We start from the raw sequence: 15,140 nt of genomic DNA on the forward strand, positions 1-15,140 counted from the left end.
AAGTAGCTAGCAAACACTAGGCAGGATTTTTTATATAGTTAAGTTGTTTTACCTTTTACTTTTTATATAAAGTAAAGGTTAAAAATCTAACCTTTATACTTTATTAAGTTATATGCTATAACTTTAAAAGTGCTGTTAGTAATTAAGGTGTTTATTTTTATATAGTTTAATTTTTTAAATAGTTTTTTAGGTGTAGTAATTACACTATTTATATAAAGCTTAATAAATAAAGCCTAATTATTTTTTTTTTTTTAGGTTAGAAATACTTAGTTTAGACTTTATATAAGTTTTTTTTACCTTTTACTTTTTTTAGTATCTATATCTTTCTTTTACACTAGTGCAGTATTACTATTTTAAAGGGCTTAGTCTATAGTAGGCTTTAGTTTTACCTTTATAACATTTTTATAAAGCTGTTTTTTTTTCCTCTTCTTTAGAGGATTTTTTTATATAAAGATTAGTTTATCTAGGTTATCTATTATAAGTAAGTTATCTTTCTCTTTTTTTTTATAGTATAGTTTAGCCTGTGTATATTAAAGCTTTAGTAGGCTATTTTTTCTTTTAATAATAACATCTTTTTTTTAATACTTTTAATCTTATATAGGCTAGTTTAGCTTTTTTTCTTCTTTTATGCTATAATCTCTAAGCTAAAGGGGAGGTTAAGAACTTTATATGTTGTAAAGCTATTATAAGTGTTAATTATATAATTAATATTTACTTTTATATAGTTCTTTTAAAGTATCTTTATTACCTTTTATACAGCGCTTGCTTGTGTAATAATGTTTAGTAATAGTAAAAAATTTAGGTTAATTCTTAGGTATGCTCTAAAGACTAGCAGTGTAGGTACTAGACTGTGTGGGCTAGCTGTGTTGTTTAGAGCCTTAACTACTATCTATAGGATAGCCTTATTATCTGTACAGTCACCTAGCTTAGTCTTTAGGATGTTAAACACTTATTAAAGAGGTGCGTGCGCGCGCTTAACTTTTCTAACTGCCTAATATGCTTTTATAGGCATCTGCCTACATGTAGCTCTTATAATTTTTATATAAGCTTAAAAATCCTCTAAAGCAAAGTTTATACTAGAGTTATGCATAATATAGTCTAAAGGTCCTTAATAAGTGTTAATCTAGCATTTGCATAGTGCATCCTAGGTATCTTGTGCAGACATAGATTTTAGGAATATAGCAGCCTAAAATAATGTGTCTATATTAATAACATGTAAGACATCTTTATTATTAATTTATATAACATTAATAATAACTTTATAGTTAAAGTAGGTGTTATTCTTAATTATAAACTTAAATCTTTACAGGGCCTAGTTATATAATTAGTAAAAGTAGCAAAATTTCTTAATCTCTTCTAGCACTATAGCATTAATGTTGTAGCTAGCGCTAGTTAGCATCTTCTAAAGTCTCTTTATGCAGGGGTGTCTAAATTAGCAGTAGAGGCAGTAGAGTTCTAATTTAGTAAAGAAAGACATAGATTCTTTTTTACTAACATTAAAAAAAAAGTGTCCTTATTTTTATATAATAAGTACAGTAGTTTTATCTTTATGTATAATAACATTTAAAATGTTGTTAAAGTATGCACCTATTTAGTTTACATCTGCTAGAGATAGTAGGAACAGTGTTAGAGTGTCTAGAATGTAATACATTATGTTACTAACTAGGTTAGTAATTTATATAGTACTAATTAATTCTATTAATCTTTGTCTTTTAAAGCTAATACTCTCCTTCCTTAGTGTCTAGTTTACTTTTATATAAGGGAATTCTTACAGGTATGCTTTAAGTTATAACTTCTCTATAGTAGAGATCCTTACTGCGCTAGTATCTTATAGTTTACTTTAGTATACTGTATAGTATTAATTTTTAAGGATAAACTGTTCTGCGTATCCTTTAGGTTCTAGGCTGTAGATGTCCTCTACAGTCGCGCAGTAAAGAAATGTAGCATTAGTAAAGTAGTTAATAATCTTTTTACCTTTCTTTTTATTTAAGTTATTGTTGTTATGCAACTTTTTTTTCTTCTACTTTAGTTTGCCTTTAAACTTTTAAATATATATATTTACCTTCTTATATATTAGTGTCTTGTTATAAAATTCTTTATATAAAAAGATATATTAGTGTTTTGCATAAGATTAATCTATATAAGGATAATTTATTAACTAACATTTTTCCTTATAATAGATAAAGCATTACTTTAATTATATAAAGGACTATAGTTTAAATAATCCTTTATATCCCCTTAGGCTTTTTCTATGTTGTTAATAGCTATGTGTATGTAGTAAGCTATATTACCTATTAGTGTAGTACACGTTCTAGAATTTATTTATAAATGCATTGTTCTATTAATTAATTATAACCTAAAGTGCTAAACAGAGGTTACTGTATAGTGCCTTACATATAAGCTTAATTAAGAACATTGCTTGTTTAAGTTTAAGTTGCCCTTAGCATACTTATATAATAGCAGTGTAAAGCAGTATCTTGCTTTAAAATTATAGACTAAGAGCTTTTTATATAAAAGTAAGTTTATTAATTATAGCTTTAAAAGCTTTATATAAAGTTTTTATAAAGTTCTTTTACTTACTTTATGTAAAGCTTATTATTATCTAATCTATTTAATACTAGTTATAGTTTACATTAGTATTAAAGTAATTACTAAGCTGCTTATACAGTAACTTCTATAATTATCCTAGACTAATATTATAAAGGTAGAACATGTGTGCGCGCCCTTTAAGGATATTAGGAAAGATGCTTGTGTATAATACTTTAAAAATAGTAAGGTGTTAGTAGAGCTTAATAAATACTATAGCCTTGTTAGCTAGAATATTATATAGTTGCTCTATATAGTTGTTCTTTTTTCTCTATGCCTTTTAGAATTATATAACCTTCTTAGGCGTAAGGTTCTCTGCTGTAATATCTTATGTAGGTAAAAGTTAGTATAGATTGTACAGTAATTAAATTATATATAGTAGGTACAAGCTTTAGGGAATCTTATGCAGAGCTGTGGCTACAGGAATATGTAGCTGCCTAGTTGTGCTCTTATATAGTAAGCTATTACAAGGTAGTTGTACTAATTACAGAGAAAGTATTAAGTCTACAGGTAATTTATACAGAGACATTCTCTATTACATTAAGACCTATAATAGTAGTAATAGTTTTATATAATGCTTTAGTAAGATAGTAAACATGTATTCTTCTTTTATAAGTCTATATAGTATAGTAGCCTCTATTATGTTCTTTTTAAAGCTAATGCCTTTATTCTACAAGGTAGTAATTAGTTTTTATAAAAATAGTTAGCTAAAATTTTTAAAGTGTATAAGCTTCTACTTTATAAAGTTGTCTTAAAAGTTCTTAAGTGTACATACATTTGTTACGCTTAATGTGTAAAGTTTTATAATTAAGTTAGCTGCGTATAAATTAAGCTTTTTTTTAAGTGTGTTATTTAATAGTTTAATTTTATTTACTTAATCTTTAATGTTTATCTGCTTTACTAGGGTCTTTACTAAGATGCCTATAAAAGGTATGTATTAGTTATATGTTAATACATTATGCTAGCTAGTTATAGATAGAGCTGGCGTTGCTTGTTGCTCTATAGTAGTTAGTTATGCGTTGTTGCGCGCTGTCTTACTTCTTGTTGTACGCTGCCTCTAAACAGCCTTGTGCAAAAAGATAAAACAAACCTCCTAGCGTTAAACAAGCACTACTATTTATATAATACCTCTAAATAGTATTATACAGACAGGTTTCTTACTCTTACTTAGGTAACTAAATAAAGATTTACAGCTACTTACATGTAAATTAGGCTCTGTCTTTACTCTTGCTAATTTATAGTTAAAGTAGTAAAAAAAAAGATTCTTCTTGTACATAAACTTTTAAATAAAAAGGTATAAGAAAAGCTTCCTCTCTTACAGTATTTAAACTACTAATTAGTGTTAAATAGACTCTCTGCTAGCTAGCACTTAGTGTTAGCAAATGCGTACAAGACGGAGAGTTTTGCACAGTGTAAACATCGCACAGGGGTGTTAGGTAACTAGTGTTAATTGCTTCTTGTTTTTTTTCTCTGTACAGAGGAAAAGGGGGATATCTAGATGTTCGCGCACGGAGGTTTGCGCACGAGCATCATGTGACATAGATACGTGATCCTGCTCGTGCGTGATCGCCTGTATCCAGGCCGCAACGCTGCTGCTGCGTACGGACATTTACTAAATTTTATTAGTAATTTATTTTAAAATTTTTTTATATAGTAAAACTAATTATTACACTTTAAAGCTTTACTACTTTTTTTATATAGACTTTAAAGTGTAACATAGCTTTTAAAAAGCTAAAGTCTGCACTACTAAGTATACCTACCCTTTGCTATTTTAACTTTATGTTATAAACTAAAATTAAAACTAATGCTTTTAATAAAGTAGTAGTAGGAGTTCTTTTTTAAGAATAAGTAGATAAAAATTAGTGCTTTATATTATTTTATAGTAAAGTCTTATCTAGTTTAGAGCTAAACTAAAAGATATATAATAAAAAGCTATTTATAATTATTACTATATTTAAATAATAAAAAGCTAAGCTTACATCTATAGCAACTAGTACTTTAGTATATATAAATTATTATTTATTAGAGTATTTTATAATAATAAAGGTACTTAATGCTTACTAAGTTTATTAAGCTAAAAAGTTAGCTTAGTATTACTTCTAAATTAAGTACACCCTTAGTAAAAATAATACTAGGGCAGACATTCTTAGTTGTTATAAATAAGACATAGAAAATTTAAGAGTAGCTTAAACTAATAATAAGTTAAAAGTTCTACTAAAACTGCACTAACTACACCCCTAAATTAACTCTAAACTAGCCTAGTACTATATTACTTAAATAATAACTTAAGTAGCTACACTAAATATTATAAAAAGACTAAACTAGGTTATATTTTTAAATTTTTTAAAATTAATTAATATATTACTTTAAAAAAATTAAGCTTTTTTTATATAGAAATAAGAACTTTTACTTTACTATTATTAAATAAGAAATAAACTACTTCTTTATACTAACTGCTTATATATGCTAGCTAACTTATTACTGTGTACCTAACTTATCTAAGAAGTCTATAACTAAGTATTCTTAGCACACTTTAGTGCTATAAAGACTTATTAGTTACTGTCTTAAAAGTACTACTAAAAAAGTATAAAGGCTACTTATAAATAATATGTATAAAATTACTTTTCTTATTATAAAGCTTATTTAAAATAGACTTAAACTCTAGAGTTTATTTACCCCCTACTAATTCCTGCTTAACTAATGCAGCACTTATGTATTAACTTTAAGAAGTTTTTTAAAAACAAGTCTAAATATAATTAGATTATAGTTATAATTAATTACTTATTAAAATAAGCTATTTCTATCCCCTACTATAAAATAATTAATGCCTAAAAAATAGCTACTTTGTTTATTTAATAAGTGTACTATTTTAGCTATACACTTAAAACTATTATTTTTAATTAAGGACTTTAGTTTATATTTAGTTTTTAGTTTAAATTTTATTAAATTTTAAGCATAAAAGTTAAGCTTTTTACTACTTATTATAAAAAAATAAATAGCTAAATAAAAATTATAAATAAGTATATTAATTAAAAACTAAAGCTTTTTATATTTTTTTACTAAAATAACTAGAGTTCCTTACTACTCTTAATTAATTAGGCTTAGATAACTGTACTTTATGTAATAATTAAAATGTTTTTATATTAAGTTTTATATAGCTCTAAACTATGTTAAAGCTAGGACTAGAAACATTCTACAGAACTTATTACAGCCACAGACAAGTTAAATTAGAAGAATGCCCTAGCATTAGCAACTTACATGCACGCAGCCTAGAAGCTAGCAAAGTGTCACGGTCGGCATGCTCAAGCTACAAGCAAGAGGTGGTGTAACTCAACTAGATTAAACTAAGGAGCAGAGGAGCTGCTCTGCGAGTTTAAATATACATGTGTGCCCCCTGCCAAGGCGCTACTTGTAGCACTAGCGTGCTACTCGTTGCGCAAGCGAGGGAGCTGATGCCGCAGAGCATGTAAGGCGGTACGCGCCGTCACACAAAGACCTATATAGAAAAGGCCTAAAATTAGATGTAAACTGTAGTTAACTACTACTACTAGCTAGTTAACTAGAAAGTTAGTAATATAGTCTACCTAAGTACAGAAAACTTAGCTATTTAAAAACTTAGCTAAAAACTATTTAATTAATAAAAAAGTTTTTTTAAAGTACTTAAGTAAGTTAGTAACTTATACTGCTTAAAACTACTTTTAAAGTTAAAAATATATAACATCTTTACACTAAAAGTGCTTTATAAAGACTTTTAAAATTCTTTTCTAAGTTAAGAACCTCTAAAACCTCTTAAAATTACTATTAATAAAGTAGAGAAGTAAGAAGTAGAGGAAATACTTACTAGTAAGCTTTACTAAAAAATACTTAAGTACTAAGTAAAATAAGTAAGACATAACTCTAATCTAGTCTAGTATAAGGCTTTAAATTTTATAAGTTCTTTTTATAAATTAAAAGCTTTTTATAATAAGCATCTAAATTAGCTAGAACTTTTAAAGGCCTTATAAAAGTAAATTAAGGCTTTTAAAGCTAGTGTAAAAGGCATAGATTACTTAGTAGATAATAAAGTATAAAAGTAAGAAGTAAATTTATAGTTATACATAATAGTATTACAACTCTATAGACATTGCGCTAGGGAGGTCTAACAGTAAGCTGTTAGACACCTCTAGACTCTCTTTTTTCTTTTTCTTTACTTTTCTTTTTTTTTTCCCTTCTCTTCTCTCTTCTTTCTAGACCCCTTTTAAACTCTCTTTACCTTATTTTTAACTACCTAAGAGCGCTATAATGTCTGCTTAAAAGTTAGACACTAGAGCCTTTAGGGCTAAAACTTATTAGAGCAGCTTAGTATTTTAGTAGAATAAGGCCACTTAAACACTAGCTGTAGGAAGCCTAGCCTTCTAGCTTTTTATAACTTACACTACCTACACTAGGTTTTAAGCAGACTTTAAAATAGCCTTAAAGGCCCTTTTTTTATCTTTATTACTTTTTATGTTTTAGGCTGCTGCCTACAGCTTAAGATAGCCTTATAGGACTAGAAACTTCTTCTTATAATATAAAAAGACCTATGCACGCATTAGTAACTTATAACCTAGTAGTATTAAACTATATTTATATAAAATTACATTTCTTATTACATAAAGTGTAATATTTACATTTTTTTAATTTAAAAAACTAATAAGAAAACTTAACTTAAAGGCTATAAGTAAAAGCGTAAGCAGCTTAAAAGTAGATAACTTAAAACACCTCTAAAGAGGCTTTAGAAGAGGGGCAGAGTAGCATAGTAATTTTTTTTAATGCTATAATTAGTTAGCAGACTAAGCTATAAGATGTTAGGTGCACAATAATACTTATAAGGTAGAGAATTAGATAATAGCTAAAAAAGAAACTAATAAAATTAACTAGACTATATAAGTAAAGTAAGTAAACACTTATTACTATAAATAATAAATTTACTATATTAATAATAACTACACTGCTAGTTACTACTAAACAAAAACATTATAATAAAGGCATTATATTAGTATTAGGTTTTTAGTCTATTTTCTTAGTAACAAGAAATTTTAGTTAAGATAGTTATACTTATTATATCTTATCTAAATTAGTTTTAAAGCAGTTTTAAATACTTTCTAAACACTATAAATAGGGACTATTAGCCTATAGAGGGGGGGGTAGTGTGACAATTCTACAAATTGTCCTATATTAGGTTGCTTAGATCCTATCTAAAGGGTCCCTGTATCAGCCCCGACCATGACTTGACCTAGTCCCCTGCAGTTACCCCTATTCCCTTATGTATTTAGTCGCACCTTGCCCCTGTAGCTAGCTCGGTAGTTTTCTAATATCCTTTCGTACAAGGCCTATAGGTGTCAATGGCATTCCCAGGTTCTAAGTCCCCACGCACTCCCATATGCCTCTGAGTGGATTCATACCGCATTCGGACCCATTGTCTTGCCTGCGCCGTTACATAAGCTAAAGTAAGTAAGCTATTCTAAAGGCGCTGTAGATAGTGTAATTAGACTAGGCATAACACGCAAATGTGTAAGTAAGAAGCAGAAGTAGTATCTAAATAATATTCTAGGCTGTACTATACTATATAGTGCTAGAGCGGGTTGTTATAGGCTATAATAGAGTTTGTTAGAGTAGGGTCTTAGCAAAAGTAAGCAACTCAGGTGTGTGAGCGACTCGCCTATAAAGTATGTTATAGTTATTATTTTTTTTTATACTTTTTAGAATTATATAATTTTATTTACTAAGAGTTTTTTTTTAGTAGTTTCTCTTTAAAGTAGAAGTTTATACAAGTTATAATGTAGTATAAATTATGTAGGTAGTATTAGTAGTGTATACACTACTGCAGGCAGTGGTGTGTACAATTAAGGGTGTGGAGCAGGCGTTAGGTAGGGTGGCATGTATTGTTTGTACAGTGATTAGTGTAGTGCTAGCTAAGGTGTAGAAGCAGGTAATGCTAGTATGTTTAGTGTTAATAGTAGCATTATGTTTAGTCTACTTCTATGCAGAGCCTTATATAGTAATAAAAGTTACATATAAAGCTTTTTTAGTGTAATTACTTTTTTTTATGCTATATTATACAGCTTTTAGGCTTAGGTACCTTTAGTACCTAGCTATAGTATAATTCTTTTATTTTTTAGCACTTATATAAGCTCTCTTTTAAACATATAGCTAAGTGCTAAAAAGTTTTATAGTGTCTATTTTTTAAAATTTTTTATATATAAACTTAAAAAAGTAGCGCCTTTTTAAGTTATTATATATAATTAAGTTTATAAGCTTATTAGAGCTTCTAACATGTTAATCTTGTTATTTTAGTACTCTAGGCTAGTTTTATTTTATAGTGTTACCTTTAATATCTTTATGTCTTTTATAAGTTATTTATATAATAAAAATTATTTTTTATTTCTTTTATTATTACACAGAGTTGTTAGTTGCTAGTAAGATTTTATTATAATAGTATAGTTAATTACTTTTTTAGTAGATTATATAGGTACTGCTATTATCTAGCTACTAAGTTATGCAGCTTTAATAGCTTTAGTGTGCGCTTTACACTATCTTCTTTTTACTTTATATAGTAGTAGAGCTTACTGTATAATATAAAGGATTAATTTACTATTATTTAGCTACTAAGTTATATAGCTTTAATAGCTTTAGTATATATTTTACACTATCTTCTTCTTACTTTATATAGTAGTAGAGCTTACTATATAATGTAAAGGATTAATTTACTATTCTAAAAAAATAAGTAACTAAATAAAGTACTTTATAAAGTATAAGTGCTTTATTATTACTCTTTTTAAAAAATAAGTAATAAAATAAAGTACTTTATAAAGTATAAGTACTTTATAATTACTTTTACTAATTTATAGTTAATTAAATTAACTACTAATTAGTGTTAAATAGGCTCTAATAGCTAGCTGCTTATAGTATAAGCACTTAAGTAGTAAAAGTAAAAGTAGTGTATAGTGTACATAGTATATAAAGTAAGTAAAGTAAAGGTAATATATTTCTAGTTTTATTACTCTTATCTTTTCTTTATATAGAGGAAAAGGGGGATATCTAGATGTTTGCGCACAGAGGTTCGCGCACAAGCATTATGTGACTGTCAGATTGAAGCACTGTTTCTGGGCTTCCTGAGATGAATGATGGGTTTGGAAATGATGTATGGGATGATGAATGATTGTATTGATTTATTGATGTCCTGTTGTGTGTTCTGCTCGTGTTGCTCGGCCTTGTTTTTCCGGTCCGAGTCCCTCGCGCACTAGCCCTATGCGCGACCAGCTTGCAACATGCTGCAATTTTCTGCAAAATACTGCAAAATGCTGCAAAATGCTGCAAAATGCTGCAAAATGCTGCAACATGCTGCAATATGCTGCAAAATGCAGCAATTTGCAGCGACATACTGTTCGAGCTTATTGCTCGTACTATGTAGCAGCTTTCGTCCAGCGTTCCTCCTGTCTTGACAGTAGGTGCGCATATCTGACAGTGACATAGATACGTGATCCTGCTCGTGCGCGATCGCTTGTATCCAGGCCGCGACGCTGCTGCTGCGTACGGACACTAAGTATCTAAAAATTCAAGGTTATCAAAACAATTTTCCTTAACTTACAACAATAGCTTCACAGACTGATATAAATACCATGAAAAAACTGATGATCTTGCAGCGCCAATATTGGAGACCTTTTTGATAGCTTTGGTCACCTCTTGTGAGGCTTGAGGGGTCGTGGCTGATTTGTCTATTCTATCAGGCCGATTCTCTGTTTCCATATACGAACCCCTATCGCATTCTTCAATCTTACCATTCACGAAGGAAAACATCATCTATAAGCGTACTAGACTTTGGATTTTGATCCTGCCGAAAGTACTTTATGGTGACAATCGGCAGGATTAGGGGGCATTATGGAGCCAGCGAATGCCGCCTAACTTGCCCTTCATTAGTGACAAATGAGAGCATCTCGGCCTGAGAAAAGTACCCATACAATCGATCTCAATTATGAAACCAACGGCACCGGTTGTTGGAATATAGGGTTCTCTGTGATCGTAGTTACATTAAACTCATTACCTATACTATCGCCTGAAACTGACATTACCACTACAAAGTACCGCATTGTTCCTTACCGTCCCCTCCCTGACTTCCCAGTGACCCCTAGGCAACTTCTCCAGGGGTCTTCCACCCGAAGCGCTTTTCCACCAAAGATCTTTCACCAGACTATGAAAAACCTCCTAGTTCACATTAGCGGTACTCTCTAGTAAACTTTAGTACCTGTCTCTGTTTGAATTAGAAGGTGTGCTAAAATATCATAATATTCTATTGAGCAGAAATTTACTCCCAAATCTTTATGTTTATCAAAATCCTAGTTAAATCAATTATCCTTGCCTGTCTATCTGTCCGCCGAGCATGAACTTCACAAATGGATCATTGTGCGATGGCGTCGGAAACAACTATTCCAATGTTGAATCTCCAGCGACACAGTACGAAGGCGGCCTTGTCGCCACAATTTACCACCATATAATTACCCGTCACGAAGCTCACAGACCCCATAAAAGCCTCCAGTACATCGACCACTGCATTCTCTTCGCCCTCTCCTGAATCTAAGACTAAGTCCTCCTGGACGTCGGTTTCACCCCAACGCCTGTCCTCCTCCAAAATCGACAAATCGGACTCACACCGCCCCCCCCAAAGACTTATATCAAATGGACGTCTGACATGCCATCGCACGGCACCGCACTGCCATCCCCGAAGCCCCCGGGGATCTAAAAGTCCCTGAGATGGGGTCTGTAACACTGAAAGGTTCGCCGTGGTATTAACTATTTGAGTTGTATGAAAGTGAGGCCTGTGAAGAATTGGTCCTCGCATTTTATGGCGTGTCGTTTAAGCGGCTGATGAGACTGCGTCAGGGCTTGAAGGAGCTGTATGTATCCGGGTTAGAAAATGTGGGTATTTTGGTTAACGCAATTGAGTAGGCACTCGAGGGCGAGAAGAGAGGGGCAATGGAAGAAGCGAACGTGGGCAAAATTGGTACTGAGTTCGAAATGGGGTCTCAGATTGGGGCCATAGCCGTGGACGATGGTCCGGTACTCGTCATACGTTTTAGCATGCAGAAGCGTGGAGTGGTAATATAATCTCCTGAAACTGCGGACACCAAAGACGAGAAGAATATCCCGCAAGAGGAGCGTTCGATAGATCTAAGCTCAAGAAAAGATCACCGTGCAGCCTCAAGTTTGTTGCAAATAGAACCTGTCTCCTCCAGCGTTGCACTTCAGAACATCTAGAACCCTCGGGCAAAGGCGCTCATCCTTCAATTCCTACAACGGATCAAACCGTCCTCGTATGGGACAAGTCCATCTCCCTGATGATAGGTCCAACAATGATTAACATGTTCAAGCGGAAATGTCTGAGAATGAGCAGCCGAACCAACCGTTTGAGCTGCTTAGCATTTCCGTACCTTCTCAACACATAGTGGCCGTAAATATCCAGCCACACCTTTTCACATGCTCCCAGGTTACTGGATACTAATATTGATGCTTTCTCTACTAACTGACCAATCCATGCCCACGATAGAATTAATGAATATTTGGAAAATTTGTGACAGTGCCCAGCGATACCAAATCAAAGGCGATCCGACGTAGAGCCGAGAGATGACTTTTATAGTGTGGGAAATCGCCTTTAAATATAGAATGTGAAAATCTCAAGAGTGAGGGAAAAAGTAACTATCCTAGACCATCGTAATCAGAATCCTGCCTGTCTCAAAGTAAGAACAAGAAATAAGGCAACCACCTTGGAACACCTGGTTGGCGAAACATTGCAAACTTCCTAGTGAGGTCATGGAGCAGGGAGCAGGTTTACAACCTGGTATATAGATCATGATTACTCAGTATATTTTCCGAGGTCTTCATTGCGTCAGTTACCTTGTTTGGGTGTCGTGCCAGGCTGACAGAACGTCCACCTGACTCTCAACTGGCTTGGATGACTATAGCAGGTTAAGCGCAGAACGATGGAAAAGGACACGTTCAAAGGAAAAGATTGATTCCAGAGCTAGGCTATGGTCAGTAGGTGTTTGCTGTCTTGAACGCATGTATTAGCGGGTTGGGACTTCCTGAATCACTCGTGACACTGCCCCAAACACCCATTCGAACCACAATATACGAACCAGCTGGGCCACAGGATCTTCGAACATTGTCCGCAATGCGAAAATGGGTCTCAAGCGTCCTCGTAGCTGAAACTACAGCGTTGCAAATCAGTGAAAAAGGGTTCGTGAAGGAAGCCGGCCCGAACTATGATAGTTAGAGTAAGCGCAGGTCGCGAGCGAGGCGTGACATGAGCATTCGCAAATTGCTAAAAGGTGAGGAAAGAGGAATTTCGGAGCGCAATTGAGAACATAAATCTGAGGGTGGAGATGGGAATTGGGAGGGATGGGAATGTAGGACCACCGGGATAGTGTTCAAACTTCGGTCGGTAATTCATCTTAGTTTCTCATTGAACAGCTCCTCCTAGTCACGGTACTTCCTTCTAGTAAAAGCGTTGCATCTACTCGGATAAATAGCTCCCAAACCTCGCTGTTTTAATTTTCAAAATGTCATTCTGTCGGAGGGGCATCCGCTACCTAACCCTCCTACACGGCGAGAAAGACAACCACCATCTCGTTCATAGTAACATTGCTGAAGAGATACTGTAACCCAGAGGGTTGCCGAATTAACTCAAAGCTTGATTCCTCTCGCTTGCATATACCTCATGACCCTTCGTTCCTAACATCGATCAATACGTTACTTCTCTCGTAACTCATGCCCGCTCTAGGCGTACTGATACACGGTGACTAACAGATCAAGCCTTGTATCTATAACATTTCCTCACACCACAGCACGTATCTATAACCGACGAACTTTCTCTTAGCAAGCCGCTCCGTTTTCTACACTTTTCACTCCGCTACTTTTGGATATTAAACGGGTTGAAGTCAAGTGATGGTTCTTCAGCCACGCAGAAAGACACTGCTGGAGAACCCTAAACAATGACCAGAGAGCTTCCGGTGGCGCCGTTGAACAGCTTGTGGCGGCTGTGCAGGTTCATTTCTCGTGGTGAAGGAAAACAACAAGCCTAAACATACAAGGCCGATTTTCCTGTTTGCTCTAGTGGGGGTGGGATGATGAACATGCAGCCTGGCATCTGTTCTCCGGCTCTCCAAATACTTGCTGGAGAAGAATGGCAGTCGCGCGGAGGAAATCGAGTTTGTGAAGATGGACGCATATCGGTTAGTCCTTCTATCGTTTGTCGTACACTAAAGGTATCGAGCTACACTCACACCAATCTTCATTACCACAATCACAGCACGTATCATCCTTGCTACCCTCTTCGGAATTACGCGGAGTATAGTGCATTGGGCGCTATTCCGGTTCGTCAGGGCGAATACCGGGACACTATTACGTTAGGCTAAGGGAGCTTCGGCAGCTTTAATGAGCATGGACGAAAAATGATCTGTAGGGGAAGAAATACTGAAATCCAACAAAGAGAAATTGCAGGCTGCGACCACGCAGATATCATGTCTAATTACTCTCATTTATGGCGCAGGAGGCCTTCTCACCCTGACGCTGGGTATCGCCCAAAAGTCCAATATCATTCCGTTCACTGACTATCCTTGATAGAACTAATTCTGTCCGTCAAAGTCATTCCCATTACAGTCTCTTTGTTAGTGGAGTTGCCATTTGAAGGGTCATCAATGTTGGCCCTGTGGCTGGTCCGCCTCGTCACATTCCTTCTTGCGGCGTCCTTAGTCTAACCCAAGTTGCCGTGCCCAATGCCAGAATTGACTAATATAGATTTTTAACCAAAGCGGTCCTCTAACCGACAAATTAGTAATTGTTAATGTCTTGTGCCTCAAGCAGAAATGACTGACGGAGTTTCTGCATCTCGTCTAGCATGGATTGCAGGGCGTCATCCGACATCTTGGTTGAGAGGGACGGGATGAGGGTCTTGGCCTCGTCTGCAGAATCGCACGCGAGTGACCCTGGAATATTAGTTCCTATTTTGCGCGAGGGGCAGAGAGGCTAAAATATGTACCCAACATGGCTTTCTCCACTGAGTTGAGTTCTGGCTGGGAGTCGAGGAGACCGGAGAGAGCATGGAGGTTCTCGTTCTGCTTGTAGCGAGAGAAGGTTTCTAGATACTCCATGAAGGCTGTGATTGTTCTATCGCAAAGTGCCGTCAGCTAGCTCTTCTGAACGTCATCTCTTCTGAACGTCACCTCGCGCCTTCCTCTCCCAAGACCGGGGATTAGCCGAGGGGCACATACTGTGAGTCGTTGTGTACTCTGTCGGCACCTAGCGGGTTGGTGCCGGGTTCCTTCTTCCTCTTCGTATGAACGGCGGCTATAACAGCTCGGGCCTCAGACACAGACAGCGCGTGAACATTTTCGAAGTCGCCCAGCTTGGGTTCGGCGCCGAGCTCCTCTTCCTGCTGGATAACGGCTTTCGGGCGGGAGACTTGCTTCGGAGCGCGGAAAATGGGCGGAGGGGGCGGGGCGGCCCGGGGCACCTCTCTCTGGTCGTCGTCCATGGCGGGG

At 34.6% G+C, this 15,140-nt stretch overlaps 2 protein-coding genes across 2 annotated transcripts; one reads left to right on the forward strand and one right to left on the reverse strand.

The window, feature by feature from the left end:
- Positions 1 to 10,530: 10,530 nt before the first annotated feature.
- On the forward strand, positions 10,531 to 14,220 carry BDR25DRAFT_360963 (uncharacterized protein; the record flags this gene model as incomplete). The annotated part of the gene is made up of 25 exons (XM_033696333.1): positions 10,531 to 10,825; positions 10,903 to 10,927; positions 10,984 to 11,074; positions 11,115 to 11,286; positions 11,330 to 11,360; positions 11,415 to 11,520; positions 11,551 to 11,692; positions 11,735 to 11,806; positions 11,851 to 11,946; positions 11,973 to 12,006; positions 12,048 to 12,212; positions 12,281 to 12,403; positions 12,463 to 12,566; positions 12,591 to 12,636; positions 12,670 to 12,869; positions 12,940 to 12,977; positions 13,012 to 13,038; positions 13,131 to 13,236; positions 13,268 to 13,361; positions 13,408 to 13,417; positions 13,478 to 13,542; positions 13,582 to 13,656; positions 13,740 to 13,832; positions 13,866 to 14,005; positions 14,063 to 14,220. The coding sequence occupies 25 exons, from the start codon at positions 10,531 to 10,533 to the stop codon at positions 14,218 to 14,220; spliced, it is 2,508 nt and encodes an 835-aa protein (XP_033541902.1).
- On the reverse strand, positions 14,134 to 15,140 carry BDR25DRAFT_295870 (uncharacterized protein). The gene is made up of 4 exons (XM_033688875.1): positions 14,871 to 15,140; positions 14,639 to 14,766; positions 14,475 to 14,585; positions 14,134 to 14,418 (listed from the first exon to the last, which is right to left on the reverse strand). The coding sequence occupies exons 1-4, from the start codon at positions 15,131 to 15,133 to the stop codon at positions 14,402 to 14,404; spliced, it is 519 nt and encodes a 172-aa protein (XP_033541903.1). The 5' UTR covers positions 15,134 to 15,140; the 3' UTR covers positions 14,134 to 14,401.

The sequence above is a fragment of the Lindgomyces ingoldianus genome (assembly GCF_010093535.1).
Source record: "Lindgomyces ingoldianus strain ATCC 200398 unplaced genomic scaffold BDR25scaffold_41, whole genome shotgun sequence".
Lineage (NCBI taxonomy): Eukaryota > Fungi > Ascomycota > Dothideomycetes > Pleosporales > Lindgomycetaceae > Lindgomyces > Lindgomyces ingoldianus.